A 21015-nucleotide genomic window follows, 5' to 3' on the forward strand; every position below is an offset into this window, starting at 1 on the left:
GTGGTATAAAAATTGCTGTATAGTTCTTGCCTTTTTTGAAATTTAACCACAAATCTGCCTATAATTAATGGACATATTATCCCTCTGAATGTTTCCCGGCGAGATAATGAAGAAGTAATCCTTTTGACAAATTCACCTGCTTTAAGCTTTCGCTTCCGTATCCTTTTCCGTTCCATTTCAACATAAATTATATGAATAAGCCTGTCATACATTTGAATAAGTGTATACAAATGTTAATATTAACGGACCGTAATTTTTTGAAAACTTATTGAATCAATTAATTTTATGTTTGTTAAAAAACGTCCACGCGCTTTTGTAACCTTGACGTGTCTACTTTGTCTTATGGATAATCCGCCTCTGGCAAAAAGTGCCTTCATAATTACAAAAGAAAAAAAACACTTTTTTTATTTATCTATTTAATTTATGATCATTACGAAAAACACTTTCCATTTTATTTTTTGTTTTTCCTGTTACATTATTATGAACAAACAGTTAACTAACATTCAATACAAAAATACCTACTATAGAAAATTGCATGACAATCCAGATTGTAATGTAATGTAAGATGACTAATGGTTTATTGAAACGAAATTCAAACAAGTAGGTGCCCTATTCTTGTCAAATATAAATGCTTTTTTGTATACACTGTGTAACAAAAGCAAAAGTACAGCCAAAATAATTTTTCAGAGAAGCACTTTTTTTAAAAATATTTCAGACATGAGTTTTAAGAGTCAAAATAATCTATTTAGTGAACATATAAGTATTCATGAAAATTTCAAATTGAATCCCCCCAAATTTTGTTGTCGATTCGTGTCAAAGATATAGAAATGAAAACATAATTTACACGATATCTCTTGTTAGTCGAATAGTTTTGTAGATCGGAAAAAATCGAATAAAAAATTATACCTCAAAAGTAGCGAAAGAGATGGTAATTTTGTTTGGTGATCCAATAATTTAAAGAGCTAAGGTCATTTTAAGTAATTTTTAACTCGGAAATTAATGGTACTTTTAATTTTGATCTAAACGTTGACTTTGGAAATAGGTTGAAGAAACTCTCGGAAAAACTAAAAATACCCTTTGGTACATTGGCAGGGCCAACATTGGCATTTTTATATTCTAAACTGTACTTTGATCGCAAGAAAAAAAATTTTTTCAAATAAAAAACTACGCACACGATGCTTTTCGAATATCCTTGAATATTGTCTCCGAAGTTCTATATCATAATTAAGAGCACCGTAAGATTCCTATAAGAAACATACTTAAGAATGGTATTAGTTTTTTTTTTTAAATATATAAAATACATAGAATACCATCTTTTATGTAACTTTCATTCGATATCTGCCGTAAGTATTTGGTTTACAAAAAAATATTTCGAATAGAATGTTTTTTTTTATGTCGTTTACACAAATCGACAATAAAAATTGGGATTTTTTTTTAAAATTTGGAAGCTGACCTTTGTAAGACCTTCCATACTCATTTCTAGGTCACACGTTTATGCTCAAAAAATCAATTTTTATGACCAACTTTAAATTAAAATATTTTTGGAAAAAATGCTTTTTTGGAAATTTTGGACCATCTCCTAACTTTTGTTATACCCGGTATATACTTTATGTAATTAGTTCACACTAAATATATTCAATGTCATACAAATATAACTACAAAAAATCATAACAGAATAATTAATTTTCATCCTTGAATACACAACGATTTAATATTTTGTGTTTATCAATAATCTCAGTTTATTTTTAAACTTTCATTAAAAAACTCTTTTAAACTTATTGATGTACCCTGGAGAGATATTCACAGACCAACTGCCTTATAGCTAACTGATGTATACCCGAGAGCTACCAATTCGGTCGATGTAGTCCAAATGAAATAAATTGGCAGTACATAGTCGGTGTGGTAAGTCGTGTGAGTGCGACCCCTGTAGTCCACACGACTACCTTCCTAGAGGAGGAAAAAACTTTAAAAAAAGGTCAGCCTTCATAGATTATTCTTCGAACATGTACTGCTGGAACGATCATAATCTCCAAAAATAAAAGATCCACTTTTCAAATTCTGTTTATTCAGTTTTTTCCAGTTTTTTTATTACCATTAAAAAACGCCTCAACTAATTCTGCTTTCTCAGTTCTTAAATACGCGATTTCGTGTCGAATAAGCCCAGTCATGTGTTACTGTCATAACTGATTCGCGAGATAACCAAGGCGAAAGAATCCGAACGAACATACGCACATACGTACACACGCAGACATCGAATTAAAAAGGTTTGATTCGGATATTGCGGCCTTGAAACCGCGGAAATATGTAAAACTGGAATTTTTCAAAATCGGCCCCATTACATTAACTTCCTCTGGGAAGTTAATAATGTTAACTTTTCACATTATGAATTCAGATACTTGATAATGCTAGGATAAAAGTCTTACTTGAAACATGATCCAAGATAAACTAAACTTCAAATTTTCGAATAGGTATTGGTAAATTACATTGGGTTTCAGTGTACAAAATTCATGCTATCAATAAATAATTTACCTGTGTGTAAATCAAATCTGAAATCTGTGTGAACCCGAGGACATATGAAATTAAATTATGGGAATGAAATTCTTCAACAATTTCAATCCAAAGGAATCTTTATAGTAATGACATTTCTATCCAAATGATTCTCTGTAATGACGACATTCGTAGACACTTGACTATTCTCGAACATTATTAAAACATTGAAGTGACAATTAAAGCATAATTATTCAGAATTTCAGATAGTTGTGACGGTCGAAATAAACTAGATAGATAAACTATATTAAATTCAATTATATAGATGAAAATAGACAAACTTACAGTTTAATTATCAGCACATCAGTATTTTCGATTAGGAACTGCAGATACGCAGATATAAGTTTTTGTTTTTTAATTATACAGTAGAATCTCGATAAGTTAAAGTCCAAGGGAAACAAAAAATATTTTAAGTTATAGAGGTTTTTAGTTATCAAGGGTCTATGTTATTGAATGCATCAGAAGGATGGGTTCAATAAAATACTGAAAATTAAATACATATGTAATCATATTTATTCACATTACTTACATTACATAAAAATAAAACAACAACTAAAGGTTTAGTCTACTTATAACTAACAAAGCTAACCACCGCAAAGCTTTGAAGAATTTAGATAAAGCAAACAATAGGTAATGTTATTGTTTACGTTAACAAGTAAAAACGTGCAAGCAATAAATATCGAAACCATTTGTTTTGACACTCTTTCAAAATGACTCATTCACACAATTTTATGTTATAGAGGTTGTGGAAAGATTTCTTTTAGTTACTGAGGGCCTAACAGAAATTATTTATTTAAGTTATAGAGGTTGCGTATTTTAAGCTATAGAGGTTTTGGGCTCTGATGGGAAGGGAACGTAGTATTTTTTGAAGTAACTAAGGTTTTTATGTTACCGAGGTTTAACTTATCGAGATTCTACTGTATTAACTTTTATGTAAGTTAATCATCACTCAATTTTTCTGTGGGTCTAATATTTTCAGAGACATTTTTAGGTAAAAATGGTAAATGAGATTATTTATTATAAATAAAATGGAAATATGAATCATTAGAAAAATTAATCATAAACTGAATTAGAATTAATTATATTATGATAAACACTATTCATATCAATTGATGTAATTTCTTAAATTTCTTCAAAAATTAATGAATAAATGGCATTAGATGAACACTATCAAATGATAATTTTTATTCGTCTTCTTTAAAATATATCGACTTTTCAAAATTCCATCATCGGCAAGAAAATTTGCTATAAATCATTTAATCCAATTAATCTGCAGAGGCCCAATATTCAATTTGACAAAATTGCTATCAGAAAACAAAAAATAGGTTGTTATAGAAGAAAACAAGCCAAGAAGCATAGTGATTTTTGTTAACGGCTAATCAATCACTAAGTTAACGTAAAAAATTCTCAAAAATAAAAAAACGGTTTTATATTAAATCGGTCAGTTCTAGATCTCAAAAAAAACCTATCCATTCACGTCAGGTAAGTTCGATTTCGATGCGTAGGTGGAAAAATGACCGAAAATTGTCGTTTGCAAATTTTTTTTATAACCCATTCTCAAAAGATGCATTATTTTCAAGGTCCGATTTCGGCATCAAAAATTACAAAATTTCACTTGCTGCTAAAATGTCACGATTGAAGGAATCTAGACGAAGAAATTAAGGGGTTGATTACTGTGGCTGTATGGAAAAATTCATTGGAATATATATATTAAAAGGAGACTGTACACACAGAATTTAACATTGTTTTTTTATGTTATTAATGTGTTTTTAGAATCATTAAAATGAATCATATTGGATGTATAGACAGACAAACATCATTTTAGAGAGACTGCAGCTATAGATGTGGAAACTGCAAGTGGGTGAAAAGTGTTGCGATTACTGATCGCATCCGATATTCGAGACTCTACTGTATTTTGGATAGTAGTACCTACTAAAAAAATAGAAGTTATCATTGTTAAAACTATATAAATAAACTAGCTGTGAACTACCCGCTTTGCTGGGCAACATTCCCACTTTCACCCCTCCCCCCATATTCCATATCCTTTTCTAGGTTACTATCTATCACCTAAGTAAATTTCATCAAAATCCGTTCAGCCGTTTAGGCATGATAGAGCAAAACTCCCAGCAAAAACCATAAAAAAATCACTAACTCAATTCAGTTTTCTGCCTACTTCCTACCCCCTAAGTACGATGACGTGATCATTTTGATCTTATATCCGTTTTTAGGTAACCATCTATTACCTTACTAAATTTCATCAAAATCTGTTCAGCCGTTTAGACGTGAAAGAGCAAAAGTCCCAACAAAAACGACTAAAAATCACTAACTCAATTTAGTTATCTGCCTACTGCCTACCCCCTAAGAACGATGGCGTGATTATTTATAGCCTATGACCATTTCTAGGTTATCATCTATCACCATACCAAATTTCCTCAAAATCCGTTCAGCCGTTTAGGCGTGAAAGAGTAACAGACAGACAGACAGGCAAACAGACAGAGTTACTTTCGCATTTATAATATTAGTATGGATTTAACTTTAATTTTATCTATGAATATAATTATAGTTAACTTAATTTGATAATTATTATTGGTCCGATTTCTATTGGACATATCTGATTTTCATATAAGCTGTTTGCTTATATGAACAACAAACGTTTGTTTATATGAATAACAAACGCGTTTGTCGTTAAACAAAATTTTAGTGTGACTGAATTTTTAATCAAAAATTTTATTAAATTTGAACTTTATAAAAAAATGTTTATTAGTTTTAATAGTATTGTATAAAAAAACGGAAAATCAAAATTGGACGTTGCATTGGCTATATTAACCACAATTGTTTTTACGCCCTTCATAGCTGCTTTTTAAATTTTCATAAACTATATTTCCTGAATTTTCAGATTTTCTCAGAAAGTAAGTTTCTTTATTTGCTAAAAAGATATAAATAAATGATGTTAATAATTCAACATATTCTAACAATTTTCCAGCTTACTGCTTGTATAATGTTATTTATTTGTAAATCCCAAGGGATCTCTTTACTCATAGAGATTACTTTAATAATATATACTAAAAATTATAATTGAAAATTTAATGTATCTAATACTACCTAAATATTAACAGATATAAATGTAAGGCGTATATGTCAGAGAAACGGAGGTGAAACCCCATTATTATTGTTATTATTATTATTATTATTATATAAATGTAAGAAAATATAACGCAGGAAAATATAATTCGTAGCTTTTTTTTCTTATTTCGATTCGGATTCTGCCAATTTTATATATAGAATAAATAAGAGATTAAAAAATTTTGGACTTGCTCTATTATATGGAGTATTTAGGAATATGTCTTTAAAAATAGACTTGTGACATTTGTTCTTTACGAATATCATGCTCGCGGGGAGCGTTTATTACCTATGCGTTAAATTGAATCTCCGTATCTCGAAAAGGTTAAATTTTTAGTACTCGTTGCCAGTGGAAATTATTATTTTCAAGATCTATTAGAAGTTTTAGTAACTGCGGAGTACAAAATTTTATCTTAAATTTTTTTTATACAAATGGATTTCCATTTTCTTCCCTTTGAAATAAAATCTATTCACGTTGATGTCATAAACAAGGTGCAACATGGAAACTCAAGAGGGAAGGCATTTGTGAGCCCTTGTGGAACTCATTTTAGAAACTACTATTATTTGTATTTGTAAAATTGATAAAGTGGAATAAAATACGTTAAAAAAAGACAGGAAGCTTGCAAGCACATATAGATATCGAAAGGTTTGAAAAATGAAGATCAATTATAAAAATCCGCATTTTTCAATCATTTCAACACTTTTGGGGCAATACTCGGATCACAGTTCAACGTCTATTTTCTTTATAATTAAACTTAATTTTATCAATTTGTCCCTCGGGGCCTTGGACCTAATACGGCTGCTGGTTTGGTTACAACATGCAGTCTCACAATCATTGAAAACGAGATAAATATCAAGCGATTGGAATAAAAATGGAAAAAATTACTACATAGTCTTAATACTTCACAACCCATTACGGTACTGGTACGGTCCTTTACCTCATATTTTTGTAGCACACTAGACAATTCACAATGACGTAATAAGAAATCCTCTGAGATTAAAACATACCATCACTTGTTGTTAGCAATCTAATATGAACATCTATGATATTCCTATTATAGGACGGAAAAAAAATATTCGTTTTGATTAACGGAGAAGTAAATCACTTGCTTGTGAAACTTTTTTTTTTTTAATTATTGAGTTCGTAGTTTTATTGAAGGTATGCATAGAAACAGAAAATAATTTGGTATACGAAAAAACCTTGTATTTATTATGTGACCATGACTGTCATGAGAATTTACCCGCCTTCCTAATTTATAGCACTACTGTATTGTGAAAATTCTCTTATGTACCTATAATAATATGCGTAATGGGCTTTAGAAATTTACGTTTATACACACACACACACATACACACGCAAATTTTTTAAATCACGAAAATTTCCTTGACAAATTGCAATATTTTCTCAAAATAAATTTATATAATAAAATCTAATGAATTTTCAATAATATTTACCTGTTTCTGAATTTTCCACACCTTTACCAAATGGGAAAAATCCCGCAATATATACATCATGCCTTCGATTGTCAATATTTGGTTTTTGCGATATGGTTTTTTGTATTTTAATACAATGAACAATTATGAAAATTATTAAGACTGTGCGACATTTAAACATATTTTGAAAAATTTGTATTATAAACGTGTTGTACATTTTTTGCGATTTTTTTTTTAATAAATTCAAGAGCAAGTTTTTTTGATTTTGATTTTAAAAATTATCTTTAAAACACTTTTTTTAAATTACGAAACATCTTAATTAATTATTATTTATTTATTAAAACAGTTTAATTTTTAAGTCTTAATTTTTAATTCAAAAAACTATAGTCTAAGAAATTGACGTCGTTTACAAAAAACAAATTTAAGAAAAAAAATTTTTTTTATCTTTAAGAAAAAAACTTTATGTATTTATGTGAAAAACAATTGAGAAAAAACCACTTGACTGAAAAACACAAAAGCTCTAAAAATTGTAATTATACTTTATATATATGAAGAATCGGTGATCACCAATCACCCACTACTTTAATGGGAAGAAAACTGCTCTTCTCTAGGCCAAACAACCCTTATCTGGGCTACGTAACAGCTAAAATACCCCCAGACATATATTATACGATACGATACGACTATACACGGTGGTATATGTTAAAATGAGATGGAAAATCGAATAGAGGAAAATTGTTTACATTTTCCATCCTTTATTTATTTACTATCATAACCACTTTTGAAGATGTTGATAAGAGAAAACTTTTTTTATAAAATTTATTTTCGTCAAAATTCAATGGAAAATTGGATTTTTTTGTATTTTTAAAGGAATATTTCTTAAAATATTTATTCTAAAAGTGGTTTTTCTAAAATAATTTTGTAGTATTGTGATTTTTCGTTGATTCAAACCCGGTTTGTATATTGATTTTTCGATATCCTTGTAATATTTAACCAAACGCAACGTTTATGTTGAATAACTACCTAACTATTGTTATCTTTCCTTAACCACTCATACGAATATAATTCTTTGTCTCTCTAAAAGAATTTATTTTATGTTAGTTAATTAATTATTAATGAAATTATGAAAATTAATTTTTCTACAATTTTTTTTTCTGTTTTCAATTTTCATAAATTTAAATTTTTTTAAATAGAAATTTAATAATCATTAAATTAATTTTACAACAATGAAAATTATAAAACAAATAATACAGTTATACACTGTAATAATTTTTCGTACATTAAATATTTTTAAATGCTATTAATGTTGCAAAATTCGTGACGCCACTGGAGGATACAATTTCACTGTACTGTATGACGTCATGCTGATTTAACTTTCAGGCGCTAAAAATGTAATATAAATAATGCAGAAAAAAGCCAGAACTAATTAAAAATATTTACTCTACGCCAGCGGGTAATTTTGAAAAATATCAGTGGCAAATGAACTAAAACTTCCCCCCAGCATGATCTTCTCTATTTTCTTCATTATAAAATTTGGTAATAAATCCGTTTTTATAATTCTTCATAAATCTCATTTTTTTAAATATATTTTGTCGTTTTTTTTTTTTTTTTAAATATTTGTTGATAGTTTTCATGTTTGAGAGTTGAAAAAATTCAAAATCTTATTCGAAATCGAAAAAAGTATGTTAAAACAAACAGTATCTATCAATATTTCGAAAACTAAAAGAAAAATCGTAAAATTTAGTTTTAATAATCCGCCCTCTTACTTGATAATCTATCGTCACTATCGATATTTATCCAACACTTATCCCTTCAGACTGGCCGTCATTCGTACCACAATCATTAATCTTGTGATGAGAGAAACTCTTACGCTATTGCGCAAGCGATAAGAACGAAATTTCATACTTGCGATATGATGAATGAGAGAGAAGACTGTCAGTGCGGTTTTGTTTACCGACTTTACTGAAGTGATGAGAAAAACTGTTACAGCTGCTAGTAAATTTTTTTTCTGTAAGCATAAAATTTGGCGAAGGTAAAAAAATTGGTCAGTTTATTTGAAATTTTCTGAAGGGTTAACAAAGTGGCACGTCTATAGTTCGATACTTTGAAATTATCAAATTCTCTGATTTGGACACGACTCTCTGTTCAGCGTCGGACCAAAGAGCGTGTAAGAGAAGCGATTATCTTATAAAAATAGTAAATATTCATCAATTTTAAGCTAGCTAGGTAATTAAAAATATTCAATGGACAGAACTTAAAAAGGACAGCTTTCAAAATATATCACCCTTCCTTAGTGTTGACTTACAAATAAGTCCAAAAAATACACGCTAGCTTTATACTTATTAAAGATATATTAAAATAAACTTCTATAGGGATAAAAAAAATAAATGATTAGATTTGACTGCAATTTGTCATTCTTTCTTTTGGTTGAGACACACAAAATAATATAACATGCATATAAAAGAAATAAATAGAGTATATTTTAATCCTTCATTTGTATCTTAAAATTTTCTTTGCTTTTTTTGTTTTTAAGTTATAGCAAAATTAGGTTAGAATTGTATTACCGCATAATATATCCAGGTAGGTAGGCATTAGGCAATTGACTGAAGTCAATTATTATTATTATATCTTCCACTTCCTTTTATATAATACCTAATGATATTATAATAAATCCAAATTTCGAATAAAAAAATTTAAGCTAAATTGTAAAGCTTTTGTTATAATTTTAAAAGGAGTTGTATGTTTTGTGAAAACTTCTATCTTGAAAATTATAAATCGAGCCATTATCGGGGACACAATAATATAAAATTTTAGACCTTTAACTGTACATTATTTGAATATTTCTTGCAAAACTATTTACAATAATTAACAGATTCTGTATCACAAGATAGTCAGTATTGGTATATACGTAAATGTAAAATGAATTGCCTAGCTTGAATACTGCATAACAAAACCACGAAAAAATCTTAATTTTTTTAATCTCAGAATTTGTTCATGTTTTCATTGTTGCAATACAGTCTAAAATCGATTCTTTTGGTGGTATTTATTTTAATTTTCTAAAATACTACTCGATAAAAATAAATTAAGACGAAAATAGCAAAATTAACTTACCCCCGATTCCGAGCGATAAACCATGATCAATAATAAAAAATCACTATTTAAAAGAAATAAACTATTCAAATGGTACAAAGGAAGTAATCCTAAAATAATTACCATATGCCAGAATAAATATTCGTATGTAAACGTTAATTTGAAAAATATGTATGTGTAGCGCAGGAAAGTTTTCACGATTTCAAGATTATTACAAAATACGCATTTTTCAAGACACCTTGATAAACTGCAATTACACAATGTAAAAATTGGATTTTTTCGATAAATACGAACGGTTGAACTAAATACATAATATGGTCTAGGTTATAAAAAAAAGCAAATTTTAATAAAATGAAACAGACTTTTTTTTATTAAATTAAACAATTTACAATTTTAATATATTTCTACAAATTTGAAACAAATTCCTAATTTCCTTTGGGATTGTTTGGATCCCATGCTTGAACTTTTTCAGGAACAGTAGAATATGGTATATATTGTCCTGGTTGTCCAGTTAAATTTTCTACGTGATCAGACATCCATTTATATTTTGGTCTTGTTGGATCCTAAATTAAACAGAAGAACTTCATAAAGACTTTTGTTTTAGATTGTATTTTCTATTAAATTACCTTATGGGGTGGTAAATCTGTTTTATAATGAAGCCAACCATACCATTCAGCTGGTACTTGAGATGCATCGTAATCTAAGTTATAATGATCGGCATATTCAATCCAACGATTACGCCCATAGAAGAAGTGGTTATTCTCATAATAATGATTACCATATTTATCTTTTCCAACAAGATTACCAGCTTTTAAATCATCTTGCCTGTTGTTAAAATATCACCGAGGTTTAGGTTAAAGTATTATATAATAATTTTTATAATAAGATTATTACCTATATAATTTATATAAAGCACCTCTAAATCCACCAGCTTGTTTAATAGCTCCAAAAAAATGCCGAAATTTATCAAACGGCAGTAATCCAGACATTTTGTTCTATTTTGACACTTTTTGCTATTTCATAACCCTTTTTCTATAAAAATAAACTTTTAGAATAATTTGATTTAACCAGTAGTAGATGGCAGCATAGAGCATAGACTGCTGTATCTTTGACGATATCGGCAGCACTGACTAAACGATTGAATAAATTTTTTTTCAATTTTAGTAACGAAATGTTGCTAAGTTTTAAGCTTTTCTTTTGAATTCAATTAGAATGAACAGTTTCAGTTGAAATTACAAGTGACTCCTCAATTTTTCTGTGTGTCCATTGAAGATATAATTTATATTGAAGTGAAAAAAATATCTTCTGTAAAAAGTTTGTCTATATTTATTTTTGTTTATTAGTTCACGAGCCATAGATATTTAAAGAAGATTGTGGCTTCAAGATATTTTACTTTGTACTCATTCCGTACCAAATTATTTCAAGGAGATTGGTAGACTTTCCTGCCTTTCTGGGTCGTAAACATTTTAAGAAATAAATATTGGGAAAAGTCTATTATAAATATTGGGAAAAGTCTGGTTTTTAATTTGGTCAGAAGTAATGGGTGTATTTTAAATTCCTCATCCGAATAATATGGTCTTATCAAATATATGCGTTGAATTTTGTCACATTTAAAACTTATTTAGAAAGCTTGCTTTTATTTTGTAGAAATTTAGAATTTTCAATCATTTGCAAAATATGAAGAAACGGTGTATGTTTAAAATGAAAGAATCAAATCACATTTTCCAAAAAAAATTTATTAAACTCAAAAACATTAAAAACACTAATTATTTTTTAGCTTCTAACTCTTCCACCATTTTCTTAGTTTTTTGTAATTCCTCTAACTGTTTCTTGGTAGCATCTATTTCAGCCTGTTCAATGGTAATATGGACTCCACAATCTAATTGCTCGTTTCGAATAAATTGTAATTTTTGTATTTTATCTTTTAAAAAATCTTCTTGTTGCGCTTCAAGTTCTCGACGGTAGGCTCCAAGTCGCTCATTTTTCAAATCTTCGCAATATTTATCAGTTAGCTTTTGCAAAGATTCTTTACGGGTAATCCAATGAAATTCATTCGGTGGTGGTTTATAAACCAAATCTAATTTTTCTAGTAACCATTCAAATCGTTTGTAATCCCACGTTCGTAAATATTTTAAGAATTTTTTACGACGATCGATCATTTCCTTTAGACGAACTTTCATTCGTCGATTTCTAGGAAATTCTTCCATTGTTTTCTGCATATTACGAATTAGTACAGTCATTTTGGCAATTTTCACTTCCATTGAACCACAATCTTGCGGATGTCTTCGGACTTTTTCAACCATTTCACGCATTGCAACTAATGTGGCTTTATATTTTGGTTGATATTCAAGTGTGAATAATTTTTTAACTATTTCATCAGCATTTTCCAATTCTTTTGATCCTTTATATTCCAATGAATATTGGTGTAAATCTATCGGTGCTAGTGGTTTTAAATCTCCACTTTTTTCTGGTTTTATGCAAGGAATTTTCTCCGGTCGTACCCATTTTATTTTTAAGTCACTTTTAAAAGCATAATTACGTGATAATATATTGGTATTTACAATTGGTTTCAATAAATTATTCAACGTTAATCGTAATATATTCAAATTCATCGTTTTTCCATTTAATTTTCTGTTTAGTATAGGTTATTTAACCAATTTACATTGCACACCATGAAGTTGCACACGGTAATGACATCTGTAGATATTATTCACAAATCCACACGTTTTACAGACAAAAGAAGTAAAAACGAGACTATCCAATATGAATGTACAGATACAAGACATATATTGGACTGCATATGTATTATTCATAATATGATTCTGTTTTATTCATATCTGATACCGGATAAGATAAGTACTCTATTTTTATTCTGCGTGCGCTAAATTTTGTGTACCAAAAGAAAATAAGTCCTGCATACGTAAAAAAAATGTTTACGGATAATTCATTGCCCATATGAATTATATTGTACATGTACAATCGATAACTTGCGTTCTTCTTACTGAATATTTGCTGTGGCGATGTTACAAATGGCTTGGCTCATATTTGTCGATATTTATTTTTATGCCTCGTTTACATTATGGTGGATTTTTGGATAAATAAAATTAAACGGTAGACTCAAATGTTAGATAAAACATACCTATAGACACACTTTATATATGTACCTATTCGATAGAGTTATATTACCAAAATAAAAAAAATAGATTCCTAATGTAAAAAACAATCATTTAGCGAAACAAACTTTAATATGATTGAGTAAACTTATTCTGTTTTATTTAAATGTGAATATTTTGTTTGTGGTATATCAAATCCTTGGTCCAATTTGTATCTGTACTTTTAGCAAACTTATTTTTGTAAATGATGGTAAATTTTCAACGCATAAGTTTATATATAACGGTTTTATTTTTTAGTCAGTTGCGATCATCTAATATATTTTGCCCGTGGGAGTCCAAATCTTTTGATTCTGTTTTTCTGATAAGTTATGTTAAGTGGTTTATAAATGACTGTTAGCAAACTTAAGTTTTGCAAATGAGGGTAGATTTCTTATGCATAAATTTTCTGGCAAATGATGATCTTGAAACAGCTTAGAAGGCAGAAGCTATAAATTAAAGGTAATACCTTTAATAGAAATCGAAAAACCTTCTAACCTAAAAAATATGCATACGCTATTTAAAATATCTGTTAATGATGTAATTTAAACATTTAGTACAAAATGTAATGTATATTTAATAACCACATATTTTATTTCTTATTACAATTATTATTATAAGCTTGATTCGAATATGTAAATAAAAAATTGTTGTTAACATGTGATTATAGGTATATTATTATTTCTTAATTAAAATATGTATAATAATCTTATACTTATGTATGTATAACTTGTAGTAAAGTCGTCATATTATGTTCAAATAAATATCAACATTTTCGCTTGAGTGAATTTCTAGCACTCTTCATGACATACGTTACATATATTATTTTATGAATAATGATAATGATAAGTTATTTATCAAATGTAAATAAGTATCTGTAAAAGTATTTAATTGCGTTGTTTAGTTTCTTTTAAACATAGGTTTAAGCTAAAAGGTATGTCATGAAGAGACTTTAGTCTTGTAATTTAAGCTATCATGTGTCTATTAATTACAACTCTCGACCTCTCGATAATTTGACATTTCACAACTTATATCTCATAAACTGCTTTTCACAAATAATATAGGCAAATAGCGACACAAATTTAAATTAAAATTTCAGATTATTTGATATATATTTTTTACGTACCTATTTTTCAAAAATTAACTAATAAAAAGACTCGATTTAAATGAAACTACCCAAGGGTATTGTCCTCATACCATTATATATTTAAAATAATGAAAAGTTAAGTTATGTCGAATCGAAAAAGTTGTAAGTGCTCCGATCATAATTTCATTCTATTTAATTTTATAGTACTGTATTCTCCAAATACATAATTACAGGACCACCATATTATCGAATATACAGTAGATATACCTTTTGCAGGCCTGCAGGTAGTTGAGAACTGTTGTTCCGACAGTGCCTACTGGGGCAAGGCGTTGTCTTTAACCCACTACATATTGCCAAAAAAATTTTTTTATTGAAAGGGTTGGGAAATCTATAAATGAATTAAAAATTATAGAAATGTGTGTCGACCCGTAAAGTAATTTTTAGAACATCACAAATCAGAAATAGAACTGCACACTTTGTATAGAACTGTAAAAAAAAAATACGTATAAAAAATCCTGCACACATACCTGTCAAAGGCCATTCCATTTCAAATCCTGCACGGCTTATAATTAGAAATAAGGTAAAAAATATCTTTATGAGCTCTTTAACGACAGAAGTTGTGCGTACGAAATGTTCGATTACACGAAAGATGTTCGATTACACGGGAGATGTAAATTGAATACATTTCGAATTGATAACGATGGGTGCGACATATATCGTCGTTGAAGTTCTAACAGCACGTAAGTCATTTTTAGTAACTTTTCAAGATAGACAAAAAACCGGTTAATTTTGTATAGATGGGTCACTTCCGTGCTGTTACTTTTTTGCAATTTTACAGGTGTACCTATAATTGATTTTACCTGGATTCTGATTGGACGAAACGGCGCGTCTGTCGATTCTGTAGCGCATGGCATCAAAAAGTCAAAACCGCCAACAAATGACGTACGTGCTGTTAGAACTTCAATGACGATATTCTGAACAACACAAAAGTAAAATGATTGTAGATAACTTTACCGCCGATACTTAAATAGTAAACATATATTAGAATACAAATTTTAATTTTAAAAATTAATACAATTAGATTTTCGAACACGTGGAAATGACGCAGCAAAACTGACCACATTTTGGGCTGGTTACATTTGTTTTCTACTTACCTATCTGGGTTTATTTTTTTCTTGTCTGGGTTAATCTTCAGAAAAACTTTAGTGGCAAATTTGAGTGAAATAAATTGGCATATAATTTTTAGGAATGCATATATACATTATTTTTAGCTTTTTCTTTTAATTATCAAAATATACGTATACTGCATTACCAACATCAATATCCTCTAATAATTACATTTTCTTAAGTAACACAGGAAAGTTAAATTAAAAACAATTACACGTTTTTGCCAATAAAATTAAAAAAAAACTTATGATTTTTAATGACAATAATTTTTCATCAATAAATTAATTAATACAATAATGAGATATAAAAGACAATAATTATATAAAACTCAACCTTCATAATTTAGAGAAGTAAGTATTGTTTGTTATTTGTTGTTTCTAGTCGTGAATGAATTTACAAAAAAAAAAAAAATAATAATAATAATAAATACATAAATGTACATACACTAGAGTGTAATTAATTAATTTTTCAAACTGTGTCTCTAAACACATAGTAATGGACACTGAGGTCAAAATTATTATTAACATAAATAACTTAGAAATTGTGAATTAGAGAAACTTAAAACTCGCATAATATGTGATTATGAGAACCATTATTATAGATTTATTTTGTAATGAAAATAAAATAGCTCAACATACAAACTCTCCTATCGTAAAAATTATCAAAGAATTTAACACAATAGCATTGTGATAGTTTTATTTTATTATATGTGAGAAAAATTGCTAATTTGAGTGTATTAATTGAATAATATATAAATGAATATTGGTTTCCTGGCGGTGCCAAGCTTTGCTTTAGGGTGGATTGTATTTAGGCGATCATCCATGTTGCAAAGTAAATCTAAATCACTTAGGAAACGAAAATCAATCCTACCTTCTACTTTACCGTACACATACGAACCGCTTGATAAATTTAATATTAAAAAACTATTGTAAAAAAATTGAAAAATGAAATGCTTTAAATTAGTGTGAAGCAATTTATTTCCTGTGCACTTTATGATCCACACCGTATTTATTTTAATCACCATAAGACTGAGAAATGCCGCATCCATGGTGGTAATTCTTAGCCATCAAATAATGCATATTATCTTCACCTTAATTTTAATACATGAGGTTCAACATACTGCATACGAAAGGAAAAAAATATATTTCAGTCGAATGTTTTTATCGAATTGTTGATTGTATGAAAGAAAACTTTCAAACAAAAGTTGTTCCTCTCTCTGTAAAATAAGCATTTTTTGTTCTTAAAGATTTTCTATGAACTACTACTGTAAACTAACCTTCCCCCTTTCCCTTTTTCCCGATTTTTACCAAATACAATAGGACTTTCCGTATCCTTACTCAAAATGCACATATATAATTAATTATATTACGAACAGTCAAACAGTGCGTGCCTGTAGTATGTTCACAAAATAAATGCGATACACATAGATATCATAAAAAATGAGAAACAAATTCAATTCAATTCAATATATTCATTCTTTTTTAACAATATATTGTACATAACATGTCATAAAATGGGATAGGGATAATGAAAGGAAGGGGGGGGGTATGCATTTCTAAATACCTATCACCACCGTAAAAATATATAGTTATAGTTCATATATTATTCGTTACATTTCGTAAAAAAATGCAGGTAACATTAAAAACAGATATGATTTATACAACCGGTATGCAAAGGAAACTCTATACCCTATATGAATCTGAGTTTTCAAAAAAAATCGATTGCTAGGAGTTAACCGTGAAGCATTCGTTTATACTAAATTTTATTCTAATTTTTCGTCTACATTCATGAAGTTATAACAAAATTAATCATCAAAGTTTAAAAATAATTTCAACCCTAAATCTATCCTGCTCTTACATCCCTTATATGGACGGAGACACTTGATTTTATTATTTTCTATGCCATTGTTATTTTCTACTAAAATGTTATTTTTTTTTCTTTCAAAATATGTCGTTTTTTGAGATTCCTCCATAAGAGCCAATATATTTTATGTCGATTTTCAATGACTTTTTTCTTAAAAATTTGCATGGATACCTATGCTAAAACCACATACTCTTTGAGTTAAAATCTGCCTATAAAAAAATTTTTAGCCTTTAAATCAAGCATTGTTGTCATGCTCATGCATCCTTAAAAGTTGTTTTACATACTATAGTGATTATATACCATAGAGATGGGACAAATGCTGTATTTTGTATAAGTATTCGCGAACGCAAATGCAAATATTTATTTCCAAAATTCACGAATGTGAATGTTAGCTTACAAATGAAGCACTCGCATATGTACATTGTTACATTCGTATCGTTTTTGCTAATGCAAATGCGAATCCGGATGTTAAAAAATATGCGAATATTCGCGGATGCGAATATATGTAGGTATATCTATATTAATGCCGCGCATACATTTACTGTTGTATTTGCCGGTATCCGTTCAGCTGATATAGTTTGGATATACCATGATACAAAGGATATCTTATGTTATCAATTATGCAAAATAAATCAACATAGAAATAACTGTGGTTGATGTTGCATTCATAAAAGAATGACATTGAACAATTTTCTAGTCAATGGCTAATCAATCGTGAGTGATTCACATCAAATCATTTTATCTGTTAGAGAACAAAGACCAAAGACATAATTAATAGATAATGTGCTTATAATTGATTAATTTGAATAAATAAATAATTTAATTATTTTATTAAAAAGTATTTCATTAACTTTTTTATTTGTTTTTCGTGTGTGGATTTTAACAATCTTGACATAAATTTACAGTAATTTTGTATGCACTGACCATCTAAGTACGAAATCTTCCTATGTAAATGTAATAGCATGGTCAATGTGCGAAAAACCAATTGATAAACATATTTTTTTATAACTCTTAATATACATAATAATGAATGCTACACTTTGAATCAAGTGTCAAATTAGCTCTACTTAATTGTTTTAGTTGTGTTGCAACTGGGACCTCCTCGAAATAGCTGAAAATCTGAAATTCACGATAATACTATGATTCCATGCCTAGTTCTTTTCAAAATCACAAATTTCAATACCCATAACAAAATAAACATTTCGTGAAATTGTTTTCTCTAACGTTAAATTTCTTAAGGCTATAACAGTCACAAATGTAAAATAAAATTATTTAATTTGTACGAATCATGTATCGCGTAAGTGAATTTACAAAAATCGTTACTAATCTATGTTTGGTAATAACAAATACCAGAAAAATTATTAACATGATGCCAGCATATCGCTTACAATATTAATAAAATATACTTACATGGAAAAAAATTTGGTATTAATACCCAAAACACCCCTATATACAGTTCAAAGTCTAAAATAAAAGTGTTTGTTCTCAAACTATTTCTTAGCAAATACTATTTGGAATTGTCTGCCCTATCGGCAGGTGTTAACTGCTACTTAGACTTTATAATGTCTAAAGACTCAAAAGTATAAGATACAGAAAAACAATAAACAATTAGAAACGTTTTAAATTTGAACAATTTGAAAATTTAAATTAGTTGTTTTATTCCAGGTACTGACAGAGGTTCGGTGGGCACCAAAAGCCTCGCCAATAGATTTACTCAATATATTTTGTTTCTAAAGTTTTTTGATGCGTAATATTGATTTGTTTTGGTTTCAGATTCATCTGTTCAGTGATTTCCAAAAAACAATTAAGAGACAGTTGAACACTTGCTTATTTACGAACTCAAAATCACTTTTTAAGTCCTGAGCACGCCATAAAAATTTTTGCTTAAAATCTCTTTTCATTTTTGAGTTATTGTGTCCACAGACGGACAGAAAACCGGAAATGGACTAAATCAATGGGTTTATTAACACCTATTACAAAGTTTTGTTTGTAGCATCAATATTTTCAAGCGCTACAAACTTGGGACTAAACTTAATATAATTTGATATATAGTTTGGCAACCATCTCGTTAGCTATTTAATATATATGAAGTAAAAAGAGTTTTTATGGCCGTTCTTATGTATAAGACAAAGAAAGAGTCTTCAGACAATGTATTGTGTGTCATATGCGCGAAATCATATATTTTATTAGTTGTTTGTGTGTATACGTGTCGGCAGCCGATTTAGGTCGGTCAGTCGTCTTCGTCAAAGTGTTTCATCACACACAATACTCTTCACACACTCATCACGCACACTATTTCTTTGTCTTATACATAAGAACGTCCATTTAAATAGCTAACGAGATGTTTGCCAAACTGTAAATTTCGTAAGTATAGGGTATAAAACTTACAAATAATAAAATTTTGTACCAAATGTTATTATTTATTAGTTTACAAACAAACAAAAGGTTTTTGATTGTTAAATAATAACCAAATGACAAGTAAACATTATTTTGTTTTAAATAAAAATATGAATCCAGCGAACGTTGGGGCGGAATAAAATATTATATCGTGTACCACATGACGTTTATATAATAGATGTCTTCATTTTATTTTAAATATGTGTTCCTTTTTAAGTCAAACTATAGTAATTATGTAAATAATAATATTATAACAATAATATTTTATGACTTGGCAGTTTAATACTCAATTTTTGGTTACTTTATAAATTTTAGTGGACTGTTGACATCTGTCGAATGTCCATAAAACAAAAGCTAATGATAGGCTGCTAGCAAATAGTGTTGTTAAATAAAAATTCAAAAATATTGTCAAATAAATGCTTTGCCTTTGTCCTGATGTCGATTTCAATGTAGGTTATGTTAGGTTAAGTTATATTGGCTGTCCAAGAAGGACACACTTAGGCTATAGAGCCCATTGTGATACCATATATGTGTTTTACCACCTTTCCGCGAATAATTTCATCTATCAGCTCCTCAGTTTCAGAGGCTGAGTGCACCTTAATAAACAAAATAATATAATAAACTTGGACATGAGCAATCTAAACCAAAGGGAAGGGGAGGGGGAGATAAATCAGCAGCTGACCCCCTCAGAGACTCGAAAAAGTATGAATTAACTTCCCATCTATGTAATATAGAAGATAGCAACTCTGAAACCCTTTTTATATGAGAAACAAAACTTCCAATAGTCCAAGTAGTTTAACTTCTTGTCGCATTGGAAATAGCACCAAAGATAGTAATTACTACCCATAATGGGTGCTCAATTTTTTTCGTATAGTTCATTTTTTGTGTCTTTGAAATTGCCTCTGGGTCATTGACTGGCGACGGCATTGATCTAAATGGAGGTAAAACGTTCAATTTTTCGTTAATATTTGGAGATTTTTAATAGAATGAACTTTGATGGAACTTATTTTTGAAAAAATTCAAAATCTTGCTTTTTTTTGTTTGGATTCTGTATGCCAAATTTTATTACATTTGTACCTATGTCTATTTTCTGTGTTATCGATGCTCAAAAATTGCTGAATTTAATTAGGTCTTTTAATTTACTTATGGTTTTGTGAAGTC

The 21015-nt window shown here is 28.8% G+C and overlaps 3 protein-coding genes across 3 annotated transcripts in view; all 3 read right to left on the reverse strand.

Annotated features, from left to right (window-relative positions):
• Window positions 1-7207, reverse strand: part of LOC123304993 (gamma-aminobutyric acid type B receptor subunit 2) — a 70543-nt gene extending 63336 nt beyond the window's left edge. Inside the window, exon 1 of the mRNA XM_044886572.1 lies at window positions 7123-7207. The gene's annotated coding sequence lies outside the window, so the exon portion shown is untranslated. The remainder of the gene's footprint in view (window positions 1-7122) is intronic.
• Window positions 7208-10581: 3374 nt separating this feature from the next.
• Window positions 10582-11252, reverse strand: LOC123305446 (probable NADH dehydrogenase [ubiquinone] 1 alpha subcomplex subunit 12). The gene is made up of 3 exons (XM_044887160.1): window positions 11086-11252; window positions 10818-11016; window positions 10582-10754 (listed from the first exon to the last, which is right to left on the reverse strand). Exons 1-3 carry the CDS (start codon window positions 11178-11180, stop codon window positions 10617-10619), a joined length of 432 nt encoding a protein of 143 aa, XP_044743095.1. The 5' UTR covers window positions 11181-11252; the 3' UTR covers window positions 10582-10616.
• Window positions 11253-11957: 705 nt separating this feature from the next.
• On the reverse strand, window positions 11958-12890 carry LOC123291640 (28S ribosomal protein S15, mitochondrial). The gene has a single exon (XM_044871993.1). It carries the CDS (start codon window positions 12801-12803, stop codon window positions 11958-11960), a length of 846 nt encoding a protein of 281 aa, XP_044727928.1. The 5' UTR covers window positions 12804-12890.
• Window positions 12891-21015: the final 8125 nt, after the last annotated feature.

The sequence above is a fragment of the Chrysoperla carnea genome, chromosome 1, assembly GCF_905475395.1.
Source record: "Chrysoperla carnea chromosome 1, inChrCarn1.1, whole genome shotgun sequence".
In the NCBI taxonomy this organism is placed as follows: Eukaryota; Metazoa; Arthropoda; class Insecta; order Neuroptera; family Chrysopidae; genus Chrysoperla; species Chrysoperla carnea.